Raw genomic sequence first — 18,631 nt, 5'->3', positions numbered from 1 at the left:
CTTGTTAGGAAAAGCACTTGTGCTTCTCTTGCTGGGATATCTGTCCCTTAATGAGATATTCACCTGGTGAAGACAATCAAAGTAATGAGAGGTTATCAAGATTAATGATGGGAATGTGTTCCAGGTGAATGGGTTTGATATCCTCGTTAATGAAGCTGGCTTGTTCTCGTATCAAAACGCTTTATGTACTTGATAGACCCCAAACCTGACCAAGGGAATGAAAATATGATTAATGAAAGTGTGGAAAGATTAATGAAAGTGTGGAAATACTATTAGTCATGGTTTTCTAGAATAACCATGAAGACATATGAATTATTGTCCCAAGGGAATAAATGGCATCAAGCTGGCGTCAGCTCTTTTAGCCTGTGGCAGGAATCCTGAAGATGACTCTGCAGGTATCAGAGGGTCATTACATTTGACCTTACTGCCCTCAGGTGTAACATTAAGTGAATATATACCATCTATGTTCACAACATAAATCTATGTCATACCAGTGATTACTCGACTTAGTGATTTTTCGTGCATGTGTGCGTGTGTGTCTAGTTATTCACGCACTAAAAAAAACCCAAAAAACTGAAACCTTTCTGCACATTTAAACATAAGTGATACTGGCCCCTTTACTTCATTAGGTGAAGGTCCATTTTTTGTAAGAGGATTTCAGCAATAAAATATCAATTACAAAAATAAATAATACTAAGTGAACATGCACTTCAGGTGTCATTATGAATAAAATTAGAAGTGGCAATAACTTCAGGATACTTTTGATCCTGAAAGTTTTATTGGATGTTACGTGTGTTGGCATCTATATTTGGTAAATGATCTTGGAAACCATGTAAACCTGCTGCACATTGTAAAGGCAGGGCTGAAAGTGTATGCTTAAGGGTTTTTCAAGTCATCGTCATGACGAGACTGTTATGTCGGTTTATGGATCAGTGCTTCAATCAAAGTGATGATTATGCGCAGATCGTCGGTGTGTTGATGTCACCTCATGTGCCATGAGTCAGACAAGATCGTATCAGGTAATAGGATGCCATTACCGGCTTCTTTTGTCAAATGTTGTTGCTGTACAGTCAAAACATGTTTTATTTGCTGTGCAGTACACATGTCCTGTGGTGACTCTCAAATCTCACGATGCTCAGGCCAGGAGTTTTTCTCTTGTCTGTCGATATGATAATACAGCAGCGTCCCTGAATCATATAATAATTATGATAATAATAATGTGTCCATTTATATAACGCCAAACTCCCCACCAGGTATGCTCACAGGTCTAACAATGAATAAAGTATTAATGAAGTCAATTTATATAAAACTCTTTGTAGAAAAAGGTTTTGAGATGACACTTAAAGTTTTGAAGGGTTGGAGACATCTTATGGTCATCAGGGAGGGAATTCCATTTGACCGATGCCATGTTCTGGTAAGACTTGTATCCACAATCTGACACAGAGCATGTTAGACGAGGATGAACAGAGTTCTTGTTGGCATGTAAGGAGAGAGGAGGTCTTGAAGATGCAGAGGTGAAATACCATGAATGGACTGATAAGCAGGTGCAAGGATGTTACAGTCAATGCAGCTTCACAGGGAAAGAAACCTTTCAAAATTTCCCACTAGACCACAGGACCAGTGAGTGGACAATAATTAGTGGTCCTGTCTGTACTTCACTGGTCCAAAATAACATTCGTAGATTTACTTAACTATCAATACAAAATTCACTGGCCACCAGGACCACTGCAAACTTATCATTTAGTGGTCCTGATGAATTTTTACTAGCCAGAGACCACAGGACCAGTCTAAATTTCACACACTGGATTCAGTAGGCAACCAATGAAGAGACATCAGGATGGGAGTGATGTGGCAATGTTTTGGTTGGAGAGAACTATGTGAGCGGCTGTGTTCTGGGTGTTGAAGCTTTAGGATGGACTCTTGTGAAGCTGCAACCAACAAACTGTTGCAATAGTCAAGTCGTGAGAGAGTCAGAATGACACCATTGTCCGTTGTTCCACATAGCCTTTCTCTAATGCAAAAACTCAAACAGAAGCAGTGGCAGTGGGGTAGCCTAGTGGTTAAAGCGTTCGCTCGTCACGCCGAAGACCCGGGTTCAAATCCCCACATGGGTACAATGTGTGAAGCCCATTTCTGGTGTAAAACCAAAACTCAGTCAGTCAGTCAAACAGAAGCAAGTCTAGATTTTCCTCAGAGTCTCCTATCTCACAAGGCTCCTTTTCATTAAAGATTAAGTTATTTGTTTTAATTGAAAAAATTATGCATTTTCTGCAACTAGGTGTTAGTCAAGTATTTATGAATTTATCATGGAGACGCACACTAACATATACTCAGAACTAAACCCTCCATCTCTCAATGCCTGGCACCAAACTGAAAGGTTGATGTTGATGTTGATGGAATGAGTGTGATTGTTCAAACAATAGGCTCTAGGGACTGTAACAGAGATTAATACAGAGCCTGAAACAACATAGGAATACTGACTAGAAAGCCTACTACACTGACAAGTCTAGAGGTCTTCTAAATTATGAGATTCTCTTGGACCATTATATCATATATTAAAAGGAAACTTGAACCAAATCATCCTTAAAAACTAATTTGGCATCCTAGATTGTTATACAGGTGTAAAGCCAGTTGCACTGGGATGGTATCTTGTAGGATTAACTGGAGTGAACAAGGTATATCATACTATTGATGAGATATGTGAATTGCGTGAAGAATCATGTGATGTGCCCTAATTTATGTAATGATGTTTCTGATTGCATCTGAATTCAAAATTGGAATTATACAATATATCATGTTGTGTATCGCAATACAGCCTTGTGTATTGCAATATGTTGTAATCCATACTGAACCTCCAATACCCATCTGTAACGTTCCCAGGGTCTTTCTTTAAGATGTCAGGGGTGAGTGAGTGAGTTAAGTTTTATGCCGCACTCAGCAATATTCCAGCTATATGGCGGCGGTCTGTAAATAATCGAGTCTGGACCAGACAATCCAGTGATCAACAGCATGAGTATTGATCTGCGCAACTGGGTACCAATGACATGTGTCAACCCAGTCAGCGAGCCTGACCACCTGATCCCATTAGTCGCCTCTGACGACAAGCATGGGTTACTAAAGATCAATTCTAACCTGGACCTTCACGGGTTAAGATATCAGGAACATGCCAGTAGGACGTGATAGGAGTGGTATAGTTTCATATTTACTGAGGTGAGATTGGTGTTAGAGGTTATGGACACCTAAGACGTAGATGTCTCCAGAAATATTAATATACCCTTCCCCCTGACCACAAAGTGCTTCAAGTAATGTTTACTTGGCTGTCTTTGTCCCTATCAGTATGCTGTCCCCTATTGTTGAGTATACTTAACTTAGACAGTGACCTAAATGAATTGAGGGGTCATGGTCAGTGACTTTGTTATTTGCGTGTCATTGCACTCCAACTTTGTGTTATGTTGTTCATAACATCAACCACTTGTTTGTCTGGTTTCACCAGGCAGGATATCCTCTGTACTTTCTATCCTGCTTGTCTTTAGGACAGATTCTTGAGAGGATCCAACATGGGTGCAGTGTGTGAAGCCCATGTCCCTCCATGATATTGCTGGAATATTTAGTGCCACAGCCAGACTGCGTAATTGCGAGATTTCCACTAAATGTACTTACCTTAGAGCTATATTTATAAATGTATTCACCAACAATGGCGCAGATTTATAAGTTGTAACATGTTTTTATATATTGGGTGCATAATTGATTTCCAAATACGACTATTTTCATTGAAAGATATGTCAAACCTTTGGAAATCAACATCAAAATATTGAAACTTCTGGAATTTTAAACGAGGCTTCATAAGCTCTGCACATTGCTAGCATGTTTATTTGCATATGAAACTGTAATATGAATCACTGTAAGGAGCTTGTTTTCCTGAATGGAGCTTGCCTTGATGTACAGAGTTTATTTATAGTATTTATTACTAGAAGCATTTAATGATAACCATGATAGACTCATAGTTTTGTCACTTTTGATTACTGGCCCACATTTCTGAAGGTAGGGGCCAAGTAGCCCCTTCCAAGGAAATCCTGGCTGCAGCACTGGATGTTGCTAACAGCAGCAAAAAATCATACATACTCACTCATTCACTCATGAGAAAGACCGCCTCCGTGGTGAAGTGGTTAGAGCTTCCGCCCGGAGAGCGGAAGGTTGCGGGTTCGAACCCCTACTGCGTCATTCCAAAAGACGTTAAAATATGGTACTTGTTGTTTCCTGCATGGCGTTCGGCATTACTGGGTACAACAAGGACTGGTCAGCTCGGAGTCAGTATAATGTGTCTGAGTGGAGTATTCATGCTTCACTGCGGCATGGTATCTCAGTTGGCTAGCACTATAAAACCAGCCTAAGTCTGGGCAAGTACAAGCAGCCGCACATACACATACACACGCATGCACATCGTCATATTAGCGAAATATTCTCAAGCACGACGTTAAACCCAAATTCACCTCACATGCTTCCATTGTATTGAGATCAACTATTTTTTTAAATCAAGAAACAGAAATATCCACACGTCCTGTACTGGCATAACCTCATATTAATTCATTTCTTTTTTTATCTAATCTGTTTTTAGCGTGAATCTCATTTATAAAGTATTTATATCGGCATTGAAGTCAACGGATGACATTTTATCTACACTAACAAAACAGTAGTATATTTGTTTAATCGATCCACTAAAATACAAGTAATTGGCAGTGTTTTGTAACCTAATGTTTACCACAGTGACAAGTATGAATTGATCCCTTGCTCCGACATGTGATTATAACACGCGGATCAACAGAGGAACACATGGCAATCAGGGGCTCGTCACACCTCATAAACAATAAAACAGCAAGGTAGCTGTTGTACATGTTTGTTAATCACTGTGTTGACATGATGACGGATGTGGTTGGGCAAACATTCCACCATTACGGTTTCCGTGGCAACAGCAGTCAGGAGGTTTGTATAAAAATGATAAAGTAGTTATGGTCAGGCGTCAGAATTAGGATAGAGGTAATATGTGTGGTATCGGAGAAACAATATGTTGGTCTAAATCAGTGGATTGTTTAGGCAGTACTTTGTGGCACTGTGCTAGGATGCTACTGTTATAAGCTTTTGACTGTCCAGATGTGTTCAAGCATAAGTTGTGTTCAGTATTCCAAATTATTACCAACAGCAGAAAGAAGATCAAGCAGATTCACAACTAGTTTTACAAAATGATTAAACTTGAGCAGCAATAAGCAAGATCATAGAATATATATTTACCATGTGATATGAGGCCAGCAGATTTCTATGGAGTTGTGTGTGAATGTAGGTATGTAAGTATATGAATGAGTGTTTGTCCTAATGGGAAAAAATAATCTCCTCTGTACATCCTTTAAACACCCATGGAAACACACTATTACATGTACATCATGCTGTGGAACTCACATTACCTTGGGTGTGAGGTATCCCATATGTAACAGGGAAGGAGGACATAAAATAGAAGAAAAAAAAGATTAAACTTAATTGGATCAGTTCTCATTCTGACATTAAAAAAACCCATTCTTCCCTGGGATTAAAGTGTTGGTGGGGATTAGATTAGTGTTGTCCCAGAAAATGGATATGAGTCTCATATAACTAACTCTGTTAATGGTTTATTATTGTTGGCCCAGACTGCATGGATTGGTGTTCATAATATCAATCACTGGATTGTCAGGTCAATACACAGGCCCCCTTATGTTGACAGGTTTTTTGAACTGCTCCTGAAAAAACAACCCAAAACTTTCATGAAAATGTCAGATATCATAATTTTAAACATGAGAACTATCGTAAAAAGGACATAGTATTTGACCTTATGTTTTATTTGAAACATACAACTTAATGATTGAAAACTTCTTGTTTATTGCACAGAGTGGCGTTAGGATGTAGATTCTTACACTGTTATCAAGCTAAAACCAAATGATGAGAAGTATATATGAGTAGTATGTTTTGACAATCAGCAGTTTGACATTAACAACATGTAATTGAATAACAACTGGTACATTATTGGGAGAGGCCAGATGGGGACTAAGAACAACAAATGGAATGGCGATGAAGCCAATAGACAAGGGGGATTCAGTTGTAACAACAAGCTGATAGGGTGCTTTGATACAGTCTATAGTTTGATTAGTTCTTCATTGGTCTGTCGTTTTAATGTGACTGCAAAATTTGGTTTTGTTGCAATTACTAGTATTAGATTTTGTGTTAGTGAGCAATTCATTGGTCTCAAATGAAATCAAACAGACTATGAGTTGGTGGGTTACTGGTTGAGGCTCGTGAAGACATGTTGTAGGTGGTTCTGCTCATGTTCTAGGTCATGGCTGCTGGAGGAATGTTCTTAGCGTGCTTGATCAGGGTTGAGATGACGCCAAACTTAGTTTTAGGGGGTTGGTTTGACAAATTTGAAATCTTATCCACCAAGAATCAGGACTTCACAAAAAGAAAACTTTTGGAAGCCATCAAAATCAGCCGCCACAAACCTTTGATCAATAGAGATCAAGGATACTACATACCATCGGCCTATGAAGAACTAATCAAACTATAGACTCTATCAAATCACCCTATCAGGTTGTTACAACCTAACACCCCACCCCCCTCCCTTCCTTGTTAATTGGTTTCATCACTAGATCCATTTGTTGTTCTTAGTCCCCAACTGGCGCTCCCAATTATGTTTATTTGACAAAACATACTCTGTACATGTATATATACTTCTCATCATTTGGTTGTAGTCACTTTTAGCTTGATAACGTTGTAAGAATTTACATCGAAGCGATAAGCTCTATACAATAAAGAAAGAAGTTGTCATCCATAGAGTTGTATGTTTCATTTTGGACTCACCAACTTCTAGAATGCTGTTCAAATAATGTGTTATTTGGATATGACATGTAACTACTATAACTGTGACACATATATCTGATATGATGATGTTTAGCAATTATTGGTTGTACAGATGAATAATAGAGAGAATTGTATATGGAAACAGGAGTGTAACTGACAAACACATTATGTTAATAAAGTAAACACAATAAATTTAAATAATTTAAAATGAAATGAGATTTATCAAAGTGGTTAAAACAGGCCACCTAAAGAAAAGAGTCAATTAAATCTTTTTTCTACTCAAGCAATTGCCTTTCAATACAGTATGTGTCAGTTTCTTTAGCCTAAATGATGATTTAAACCAATTATTTCACAATATATTAGCAATTCGCCCCAGTTATATAGCTGGATTAGTGCAGAGGTTGAACAAAATGTTGAACTGCATTTGCCGTTGTTAAACAAGACCACCTACACTAAGGTGACCGTAACTTCCATACCTTAGCATAAACTTAAGGTAGTCTTAGCGCTAAGGTTGTTTTGTACAAGAGCACCCAGGAGGTGACAGAATATAGGTTATGACTTAGGCTACACTGAGATATGCTTATGTAAAGAGTCCTCCATTCTGACTAGTCAAAGTCAAGTTTGTTGACTACAGTGTATTGAGAACATGCCGATGGTGTTGATGTAATGTAACACCCTACATTGTATTGATGTCACGACAGGGAGAACTGGGTCGCCTAAATTGCTGAATCATTGAGTTTGAGCTTATGTTACTCTGGCAGACGTCTTAGTCAGGTTTTTAATCTCATTTATTGAATTAGGTCATAAAGTGGTATTAAAGTTCAGTGTGCTAGCTTGATCCATTTATTTGTTCAGGTGGCCGTCGTACAAAGTGATTTTTGCGCTAAGGTGATCGGAACTCCCATACCTTATGATAGACTTTAAACAGTCACAGCACTAAGGACCCGTGAAGATCCGTGTTAGAATTGATATTCAGTAACCCATGCTTGTTGTAAAAGGCGACTAACGGGATCGGGTAGTCAAGCTTGCTGACTTGGTTCACAGATGGGGCGAAAAACTAAACTCACTCACTCTGTACAATGGCACCCTTGACAAAAAGAGGTTCAGTTTGTCCACTCATCACACTAAAGACCCGGGTTTGATTCCAATGTGTGACCCTTCTGTATACTGAGTCATATTCATTGATTTCTATAAAGGGAAATATTTGTTTGTGAATGTTAAGACAGGGAAGGAAAGTCAGTGTGATACAAGACGCTCATGTTGTAAATGAGAAAATGCGAAAGTGAACTACTGGTGTCTTTATGGATGTGATTGATTGAACATCGATGTTTAGTATTGTGTCATTGAAACCAGATTTAAAATGGAGGGAAGGTGTTAAATAGGTCCTGGTCATTAGTGAGTGAGTTTAGTTTTATGCCACACTCAGCAATATTCCAGCTATATGGTGGCAGTCTGTAAATAATTGAGTCTGGATTAGATAATCCAGTGATCAACAGCATGAGCATCGATCTACACAATTGGGATACAATGTCCTGGGTCAGTAGGATAGAGATATATTACACAGGATAACCAGTGATGAAGGATGTGTTGAGTATGGCATAATGGTAATGTGTGTGTTTATGTTCCAGGCCTGGGAGTACTGCTGGTCATTGTAGTGGGCGTCGGCTGGAAGTGCACCCCCAGGGGACATGAGCCTTTACATGCACTTTTCAATATCGGGGATTTCCGTCGTCGACGAGACCGCCAAACACGAAGAGCGTACAGACAGAGAGACAGCAACTGGTATGGAGGTAAGTATCATGTGATGGAAACGTTCAACTATCCACTACACCGAATGACCCCAGAGGCAGAACAGGTTCTCTGTTTCCATGCTTTTTGTTGGGGGTGACTAACGAAGAGCATGTAGTTGCAGCATGTGACCTCGTTGATGATGTCTTATCATTTGCTGATGGCGTGGGCCGTTGCTCAAGCGGCTGGTGTGCATAGGATACTTATTGCATTTAACAAAACAGATATTAATTTTTTCTGCTGTACAGAGAGACTGAAAACATACTCCCACTTGGTGTAATAATATTTACCCTAAACTAAAACAGGTAGATGGCCTTGTCTAAGGTCTTTACAGGACCAGTGTTCAGACAGACGTCATCATCGACAATGAGATAGACATAACCAGGGATCTTTACACTATCAACTACAGACTTTATTTACCATCAGGTGTGGCGGGGTAGCCTAGTGGTTAAAGCGTCACACCGAAGACCCGGGTTCGATTCTCTACATGGGTATAATGTGTGAAGCCCATTTCTGGTGTCCCCCGCCGTGATATTGTTGGAATATTGCTAAAAGCGGTGTTAAGCCATACTCACTCACTAATTTACCATCACCAGAAAAATATACATAATCAAGGTTTGTCCAGGACTGACACATTTTTTACCATTGGCAGAAAGTTGGAAATGTCCAAAGTCTCCACAAAAAAAGATAAAAATATCTCTCAGGTCTCACTAGACTGACTTCTCAAATTAACAATCATCAAGCTGACTGACATTGTCATAGGTTTCAGTGGACACCACACACAACCTGCTGAATGTAAGGAACGTAATTGTCCAAGAGTCCTGTTTCACAGCATCAGATGCATGTAGGTTTCAGTACTATGACGGTAATTACAACCGAGACACATGATCCTTTTCAGGTGTCCACGAGACAATGACAGTGAATATTCCACTGAGCATACATGAGCAGAGAAAAGTTTTTCTGACTGTTATGTCGAGAGTGTCTGCGAACCATCATCTTTGTTTGCTACAAGCTTAAGTATTTGCTTCCTGGGAGGGTGAACTGTTGAAGGATATAATGATGTCGTGATCGCCGACTCGGGTCTCACGCTGTTGTGTCATCACTGTGTGACCAACGCTTGCTGCAACATTTACTGTTTCCGATGTAAACCTTTCACAGTTTACAGAGCACAAGCATACACTCAGAGGAACTGTTTTCTTGACAACTAATTAGTGTTTGACTATTGATTAAGACCAGATTGAGTTGATTATTGATTTTAAGATTCTCATATCATTCTGTTGATATTATCAAGATGTTCCGTGAGATAAACAATTCATTCTTTTGGCATGTGTTTTCTAAAATAATGTACAAGTTATGATGTTTATTTTGAAGAGGGTGGAAATTTGTAGAACAGAAAATCTGTTTTTGCACACAAAAGATTATCTGGGTGGCTCAGTGGTCTAGGATGCATAATGGTGTGTTGGTTTCATCCTTGACTTGTGCCGGGATCTGCTGGTTGTATGAATCCCAGTTTTGTCTCATGGTCATCATGTATCTGTCAGTGTCAGCCTGCTTGTTAGTTTCATAATGTTTCCATAATGTCTTGGCCTGTCAACACTACCCCTTCATATGGGTTCAGGCAGTGGAGTAACCTAGTGGTTAAAGGTTTTGCTTGTCACACCGAAGACCTGTGTTTGATTCCCCACATGGTAGCCCATTTCTGGTGTCCCCCGCCGTGGTATTACTGGACTATTGCTTAAAACGGCTTAAAATCAAACTCGCTCACTTCATATGGGTTCTCTCATATTGATGACTTACCATGATATAACTGAACCATTTTTAAGTGATATTAAACTCAGCTCACTCACTCACAGAAGACAGAAAGGCATGATGTAGTATTAAGTTCAAGTTACATATCTGCTTGTTAAATCTTGATGAGATGGGTATACATGTAGTTTAGCTGCTTGTTTGACCTTAGCTGGATGTCCTGCTTAAAAGCTTTCAAGGGCACTCAGAGATATGAGTGAATGAGTGATCTTCTATGTCCATAAACCCACACTTTAACTCCTACAGTGGTATTGTTCTGTGTCGTTGTGTGATAGGCACTACAGACCTCCATCAGGAAAAGATGACAAGAGGAGACATCTGTGAGTGAACTCATTGTGATGGAAGTACTAGGTCATGCATCCACCATGAATTGTCGGAGTTTGATTGTTTCTAACATTTGCAATTAAACATCAAGCTATCAGTATGGTTTTACACTGCTTTTAGCAATATTCCAGCAATATCATGGTGGGGGACACCAGAAATGGGCTTCACACATTGTGGGGAATTGAACCAGGGTCTTCGGTGTGAGACCCGTGAAGGTCCAGGTTAAAATATTGTTGTAAGAGGCGACTAATAGGATCGAGTGGTCAGGCTCGCTGACTTGGTTGACACATGTCATCAGTTCCCAATTGCGCAGATCGATTCTCATGCTGTTGATCACTGGATTGTCTGGTCCAGACTCGATTATTTACAGACCGCTGCCATATAGCTGGAATATTGCTGAGTGCAGCGTAAAACTAAACTCACTCACTCTTCAGTGTTCATTAAGCTACGCCACCGTCCGTCAAGCCCTATTTTCGAAGCTCTCTTAGAGCTAAGATAGTCGTAAGTGCCATACATTAACATTAACTTACGACTATCTTAGCGCTAAGAGAGCTTCGAAAATCTAGGCCCAGGACCTCAGCATCCCAGATCTCTACTGTTCCAAGGACATGCACACACATCGTAAACAAGTTTGATCTTACCAAGGCTTATTCATATTATTGATTTTGGAAGAATGTATTGACCCAATTATAATCTTAATGATAACATATGCAGCACTGTGTTGACTTACTTTGATCAATGTTGTGTTATATTATGAAAAACGAATGAGGTATCACACTTGGTTCTAACAATCACTAAACTGAGGACATTTGGTGAAAGTAAAACAAGCCAGCAAAAATTAACAGGGAAAATCACAAGCTGTGCATGTAACCCAGTTTATACAAGTTGCTTGCAACATATTGTCAGAATTGTTTTTGCCATGCAAGCAATATGGCAATTGTGACAGTTGCTACCAAGATTGAAACAGTTTTTGACATATCTGTTGAAGGCAAGATACATGCAGTAGGCCCACCCGTCTAAGATTCAGTTTTACATGTCTTAGGTAATACATGTTACAGAAAATTTGGAAAAATACAAGCTGCATGTTGGCTTTCCTAAAATTATTCTATTTCTTTTTATTTGCATTGTTAACTGTTGTTAATCCTACTTTCATCTTGGTTTTTCGGAACCATACCAAACCATGCCCATGAGTTTCACTATGGGTTTTAGCCCTCATTGACCTTCAATTTGTAGATCCTTGGCATATCCATTGGTTTCACTATAGACTGTCCCCCTACATTGATCTGCTCTGTCTGGATTTGCCTTATACACTATTCTAGGCAGCAGTAGATCCCAATAGTTTACTGTGGCTCTCATAATATTTTCCTTCTTCCAGGTGTGATGTACCCAGAATTCCAGTACCGTCGTCCACCACCGTCGTATGCTGCGTCAATGCAGGAGTACCAACAGCAGCTGTTGTTAGCACAACAGCAATACTTGCAGCAGACTGGCAGTAATGGCGAAAGTCTTCCAAACTCCCCTCCACCCTCGTACAGATCCCCGTACAAGCACTATACACTCAGGAATCCATATTGCCTTCCCGCCAGACTCTGATCAGCCCAACTCGCGGCCACCGACATACAGATCAACTGCGAGTACCATGGGCCGTAGGGGCCCTGTTCGCCCACCATTACCCAGAGACCCCAGTTATGACAATGACAGGGGAGACAATTTACCCGGTGGTGATGTTTCGTTCGCTGGTCCCGATGTCAGTCCGACTGGTGTAGGGTCAGAGGTCGGTCAGTCGTCGGAACCAAACAGTGCTAGCATAGATAGGACTCCATCTGATGACTCTATACTGAGCGCGCGTCATCACCATCAGACTTGGTTACAGGGAGGTCATCAAATGTAGCAAGTCCTGAAACTCCCAGTAGTGCTGCTAGTCTGGCGTCTGCTCACAATCAAACCACAGTAACAAACCCAGAACAATCGTCTGTGATTCAAGGTCAGAGCTCATCAGTGAGTGGAGGAACAAATGGGTCAAATACGAACAATTCGGACGAGTCTTCCAGCCACGGTCAACCAAAAGATGACGCGCTTGACCAAGAACTACAGCAGACTCTTGAGACCTTTGATGAGATTACCTCCGGTGCTGTGTCGGACAATGTATCCAAGTCGATGGAGGAAACCACTTCATCGGAAGAACCAGAAAGATTTCAAACAGCTTTGTGAATCATGAGCTGTTCAGAATCTGGTTTTCTTGATATGTATAGGAAGGTGGATACATTTAGCAAGTCTATACCCAACATTCCCGTGTGTCTTGATTGTGTTCATATTGTGTCAGCGCTGAAGGATGAATGAAAACTGTATTATTATTATTATTATTCCACAAGTCATTTGTGTTGTATGCATTCAAGATGAAATACATATGATCAACTTTGACTCCTTTACCCCAAGGTCAACATTTTTTTTTAAGTGTGTGTGTGTTTCATTTAAATGATCGTCATTGTCACATGTACTTTTAGCATGTGGTCATGTCTTTGATTTCTTTGAAATATTTTGTGTACAAATGGTACGTTATTTTAGATAATGTTTTGTTTGAAGACTTTACCTTCTGTGTCTTTTTATTTTAGCTTGCCTTTTCTGTTCTCTTAAGTAAAACATGTTAGAATTAGGGCTTTTATATACACAGCATCTGATAAATGTAATTAAGATATCTTATGTTCAAGAATGGTTGAGAGCGATATATGAGACAGGTTTTAACAAATTATTTAAGTGTTTTTGTTAAAAAAATGTTTTATTGTTTCACTCTCTGTTAAAGTTTTTAGATTTGTTAAAAGTTTTTAAAAGTTTCATTAAAGCAACAGTTTTATTTCTTATAGACATTCAAAATACTACAACTTTCCTAAACATTTTAGCCAAAGTTTTATTATCTTATTGTAGTAGTCATGGTAATTTGATGGCAATATTTCACAAAGGGATTTAGATTTTATCAAACATATGATACCCAGCACATTGGAACAAGTGAAACTTGGTAGCTATATCTGATTTTGTTTTTACCTCAGAATTGTATTGTCAGTCGCCTTCTGATAGACAATGGGATGTTTTTAATGAATTTTACATTATCTGTAAACTACGTACTAATTTGACTCAGCAATATATAGATACCTTACTTACAATGGGATTAATAACAGCTGCAATATTCACTTCACTATGACTGATACTTTAACACCATGGGGTTGGGTAGCCTAGTGGTTAAAGCGTTCGCTGGTCATGCCAAAGGTCCAGGTTCGATTTCCCACATGGGTAAAATGTGTGAAGCCCATTTCTGGTGTCCCCCGCCATCATGTTGCTGGAATATTGCTAATAGCGGCGTAAAACAAAACTCACTCACTTTAACACCATGCATCCACTTGACATCATGAAATGATGCATGTGGTCATTGATGCACTGAAATATGCACACCCACCTGGCACCAGGTTGAGCATGGAAGGAGCTGTCAGCTGGAATATGTACCATACGTGTCAATTCGATGTTATAAGTATAATGTCTCCCACGAAGGCCAAACCCTGACATTTGAGGGCTGGTAGTGTTGCAGTTGTGATGGAATATGAATGTGGGAGTCAGAAGAAGGATGAATAATGCAGGGAGTATTCTGGCAATATAATAATCTGTGTGACTCTTGCTGTCTGATTGTCACTTGTTCTTGTTTCTGGTTCATCTCCAGGGATTGGCTCGTATTCAAATTATGCAATTTGCCTTCTAAAACCTATGAATATTGTCCAGGCTTGAACTAGTAGTGGGCAGCCAGATTCTCATGAATTGCAGAACATGTTTTTAAGGGCTAACCGTTTTGATGTGTCAGTTTTATGCTTTGAGTTCACTTTTAATTGTTTTGCTGTTGCTTTTTCCCAAGAAATATGGTAATTAGGTAGGGATATATGATAGACCCTTGCTTGATCCCACTGAAGTTCATTTGCAATTTTAGTTTTTAGGAAACTTTTGTTTCTAAATCCAACGACATTACTATTCTGTAGAGATTCTGTTATTATGTATATTCTGATTCTTTGTGTATCTTTTCTACAAAGCCTGCCTTCTGATCTACACCAGTGGTGTCTGTTTGGTAAACATAATATCCAGAAGTTATAGCGTCAGCCTTTACCTTCAAGTCTTGTATGATTTCTCCCGAGTGCCTTGGACAATTTGCTGATTGCTATATCCTCTTCCTTGATTGGACTGGTAATGTCAGGCAGACAATGTTAAATGATCGTATTATACGTGCCTTACAAGTATACAAGGATATGTATTGATTGGCAATGTTAACAGGTCTTGAATCGAAAATTTTGAAAAGATCATATGAAAAACTCATAAACCAAACAGATTTATTGTTAAATGTTCAAAATACTGACAGATATGTAGGTATCTGCATACAGAACAGTTTTCCAAGTTAACATATAAGTGAAGTAAGCTCACCTCAGATTAAAGGTCATTTTGGCTTTCATTCAAATAATTACCGATGTTTCATTTGGGTGGTTCAAATGCTATGTTACATCCTTATGCACAGTTTCTTTTTAAGAATATTTTGGTTATAATTTTTTATTACATTGAAGCCAGTATGGTCAAGTCATATCAATATAATTAATGTATAACGATTTCAGTATTTTTAAATTTCTCGTGTACTGAATTCAGTCCCATTAATATACCAGGATATCGGCCTGTCAATCTGTGGTTATTGTGAGCTGACATGTTCATGTGTTCATATGAATGCACCACATCTGTGCCTACTCTGTATTGATATGCATCGTTGGCTTGTTCACGTGAATAGAGTGGGGACAGCATTATGGTTATGTCTTTAGCACCAGCTGCTTACTTCCTCATATTGAATCATATTGAATATTCTCTTGTTAAGAAACATCAGTTCAGTCTGTTACATTTACTTTTCATTATTTTCACACATTTGTATGTTTCTGTGAATGAACAACATTGTGTGTGCTTGTTTAACACATGTAATATTTTTCTCATATCGTCAATTGCTTGCAAGTGTTCTGCAGGTCAGTGGTTGCGTAGTACAATATTTTGTTGATTATTATTCTGAAACATTGGTGACTCAAAGCAGTTTCAAAACATGTGATCTTGTTTCATCATTTTAAGGGGTAGCTTAGTGGATAAAGTGTTTGCTCGTCAAGCCGAAGACCCGGGTTCGATTCCACACATGGGTATAATGTGCGAAGCCCATTTCTGGTGTCCCTGCCGTGATGTTGCTGGAATATTGCTCATCATTCAAAGGTTCACTCATCATTTGAAACTGAACAGTGGGGATAAAGTTGACTGAATTTAAGATCATATTTTCTGTAGTTTCATTTTCAGACATCTAAGGTCATGCTCTTAATAAAATCTCAAAGGAATCCACTGAAAAACAATCAATTGTAAAATGACTTTTGTCTATAATATTTTAGTGATGAATGTGTGAAAATAAATTGCTAAGTATTGCCTGTTCTGCTGAACTGTTCCAAGTTTTAAAGAATTAGTCACCTTAACATCGTACATTCATCATAATCGTAAAAAGAATTGTCAAAGCATATGATTTAACAGCATGAAACATTGATGGATATCTCCTGTATTGTTTTTAATGTCAGGGCCACTTTTTACATCTTCATAATGTGACTCGTTCAGTCAAGTCATTCAAATTAACACAGAAATTGTTATTGTCAAAATATCATGTCTTTAAAGTTCTTGAAAGACATTTAGAAGTTGGATGAACATGAATACATGTTTTTATGGATAGCAACAAAGTAAGTGAGTGTGGCTTAAAGTATAAAGAATTAAATGAAGTTGTTATCCATATAAATGTCATATATTCATCATGTCTCTATGTAAATATTCTGTGACACATTCTTGATGAATATGATTAGAGTGTGATGTGAAGTTGACTGATTCACTGAAACTCACAATTGTTGATATCAATAAAAGTTTCTTGTTTCATAGTCTTCACATAAATATTTTCCTCAAATTATTTCTTTCAAGTTGTATTGCTATTTCCAAGATCTGTTGTCCCATCTGTTTATTCAGACCTTCATGCATACTATCACATAGTTTATTTGATATTTGTTTGATTTTCTTTGAATTCTTTCAACAGAATATTCTATATTCATGTACTGAGGCTTTGATCTGTGCTGTACAACCTTTTGTATATCCAACCTTTAGGTTATTGAACTGTGCGCTACAGAAGACATTTCACAGAACGGAATTTCATGACAGCTGGTTAAGACATATCCTTAACCCATTTAAATATATAGACGTGCAATAATAGTAATAATATTTGCAGGTTCTCAAAGAAAAGCTCATTCCGTTTATTGAAATATTTTTATGATGCTTCAGTATTTTAAATTATTATTAAATTTTATGTACTGATTGTATTTATATATCTACTTTAGTTTTCATAACACAAGTTACATGGCAATTTCTGTTAGCTATAAATGGTTATAATATTGGATGTGTTTTATAAAACTATAAAAGATTTTCTAAGAATCCTGAAATAAGTGGCATTAGGCAGAAAGTGCAAATTATTCAAATTTAAAAGGTTGAGAGTGTCATTGAGAACTTTCATGTTGGTGCCAATGAAAAATTACCATTTTTGTCTTCGATAGTGTGAAATAACTTATCTGAAGTATTGCTGTTTTGTCTGATGAGTACAAAATGCTAGTGTATAAAAAAAATAACAAGCCTACAGACATCAGTGTGAGAGTGTGAATGTATGTTTTTCGGGGGAGAGTATTACGTTGAGCGCTGGTGTTGCATAAGCATTCCAAGGGGATCATTACAGGCAATGCTGCGGTCATATATAATGAACGATATGAGTCTGAAACCCTTTTTTAAATATTTTACCATTTTGTGCCACGGAAGTTGTTTGTGTGGTGTCAGGTATTCCACATTCCATGATTTATTTATGTGAAATGCAGCCCCTAGTTACCAGCCTTGTTACAGGTTGGTGTTGTGAGTGTCAGGCTTTGTTGCCTGGCTGATCAATGCTCCAGGTACAAAGTGTACTTGTGTTACAGACAGGATGATTCTCACACCGTCGCACTTATAGAAGAGTCATGGTTGTAATCATTACATAAACAGATATATTTTGAGATACCGTTTCCCCAGATGCACATTTTCAGGATGAACAATGAAATTTAAATATGTTGCAAAAAAATTATCAACGTTAATTTCAAGTCAACTTCGTATCAAATTATATTGAAATAAGTGTTGCAGCAAAGGCAATGTTTTAAATATTTTCAGTTTAAATATTTTCATTATGCTACTAAACTTTAGTTTGGTACATCCAGAAAAGAATAATATACATTTATTTTTTCCCTTACATTTATTGATTTCTTTTCTTTCTATGTTCCTTTATGGATTGTAAATGGATATTTTGGCAGGCCAATCACAGAATAAATATGCAAAACGTGTTTGTATGATACTACAATACTGTATAAGTGTCCCCATCATGTTGCTACATGATATGATTGTTGCTGTCATTGAATCATTGTTGTTTCTTTGCATCTTTGATGCTGTTAATCGCAATTACTGTTGCTGTCAATGCATCTGTGTTGCTGGTCATTGCATCATTGTTGCTGATCATTTCATCATTGTTGCTGTCATTGCATCATTGTTGCTGTCATTGCATCATTGTTGTTGGTCATTGCATCATTGTTGCTGTCATTGCATCATTGCTGCTGATCATTGCATCATTGTTGCTGGTCATTGCATCATTGTTGCTGGTCATTGCATCATTGTTGCTGGTCATTGCATCATCGTTGCTGGTCATTGTATCTTTATTGCTGGTCATTGCATCATTGTTGCTGGGCAT

General features: G+C 38.3%; 1 protein-coding gene across 1 annotated transcript in view; it reads left to right on the top strand.

The window, feature by feature from the left end:
* LOC124289402 overlaps positions 1-16,485 on the top strand; it is a 50,870-nt gene extending 34,385 nt beyond the window's left edge. Inside the window, 3 exon segments of the mRNA XM_046726024.1 lie at positions 8,508-8,669; positions 12,173-12,336; positions 12,338-16,485. Coding sequence (XP_046581980.1) covers positions 8,508-8,669; positions 12,173-12,336; positions 12,338-12,688 — 677 coding nt within the window. The 3' untranslated portion in view covers positions 12,689-16,485.
* The last annotated feature ends 2,146 nt before the right edge of the window (positions 16,486-18,631 follow it).

Source organism: Haliotis rubra, unplaced genomic scaffold, assembly GCF_003918875.1.
Source record: "Haliotis rubra isolate DU_JTF1 unplaced genomic scaffold, ASM391887v1 Scf44, whole genome shotgun sequence".
Classification (NCBI taxonomy): domain Eukaryota; kingdom Metazoa; phylum Mollusca; class Gastropoda; order Lepetellida; family Haliotidae; genus Haliotis; species Haliotis rubra.
Note: the sequence above shows the minus strand (reverse complement) of the source record. Positions and strands in the feature narration are given on the sequence as shown.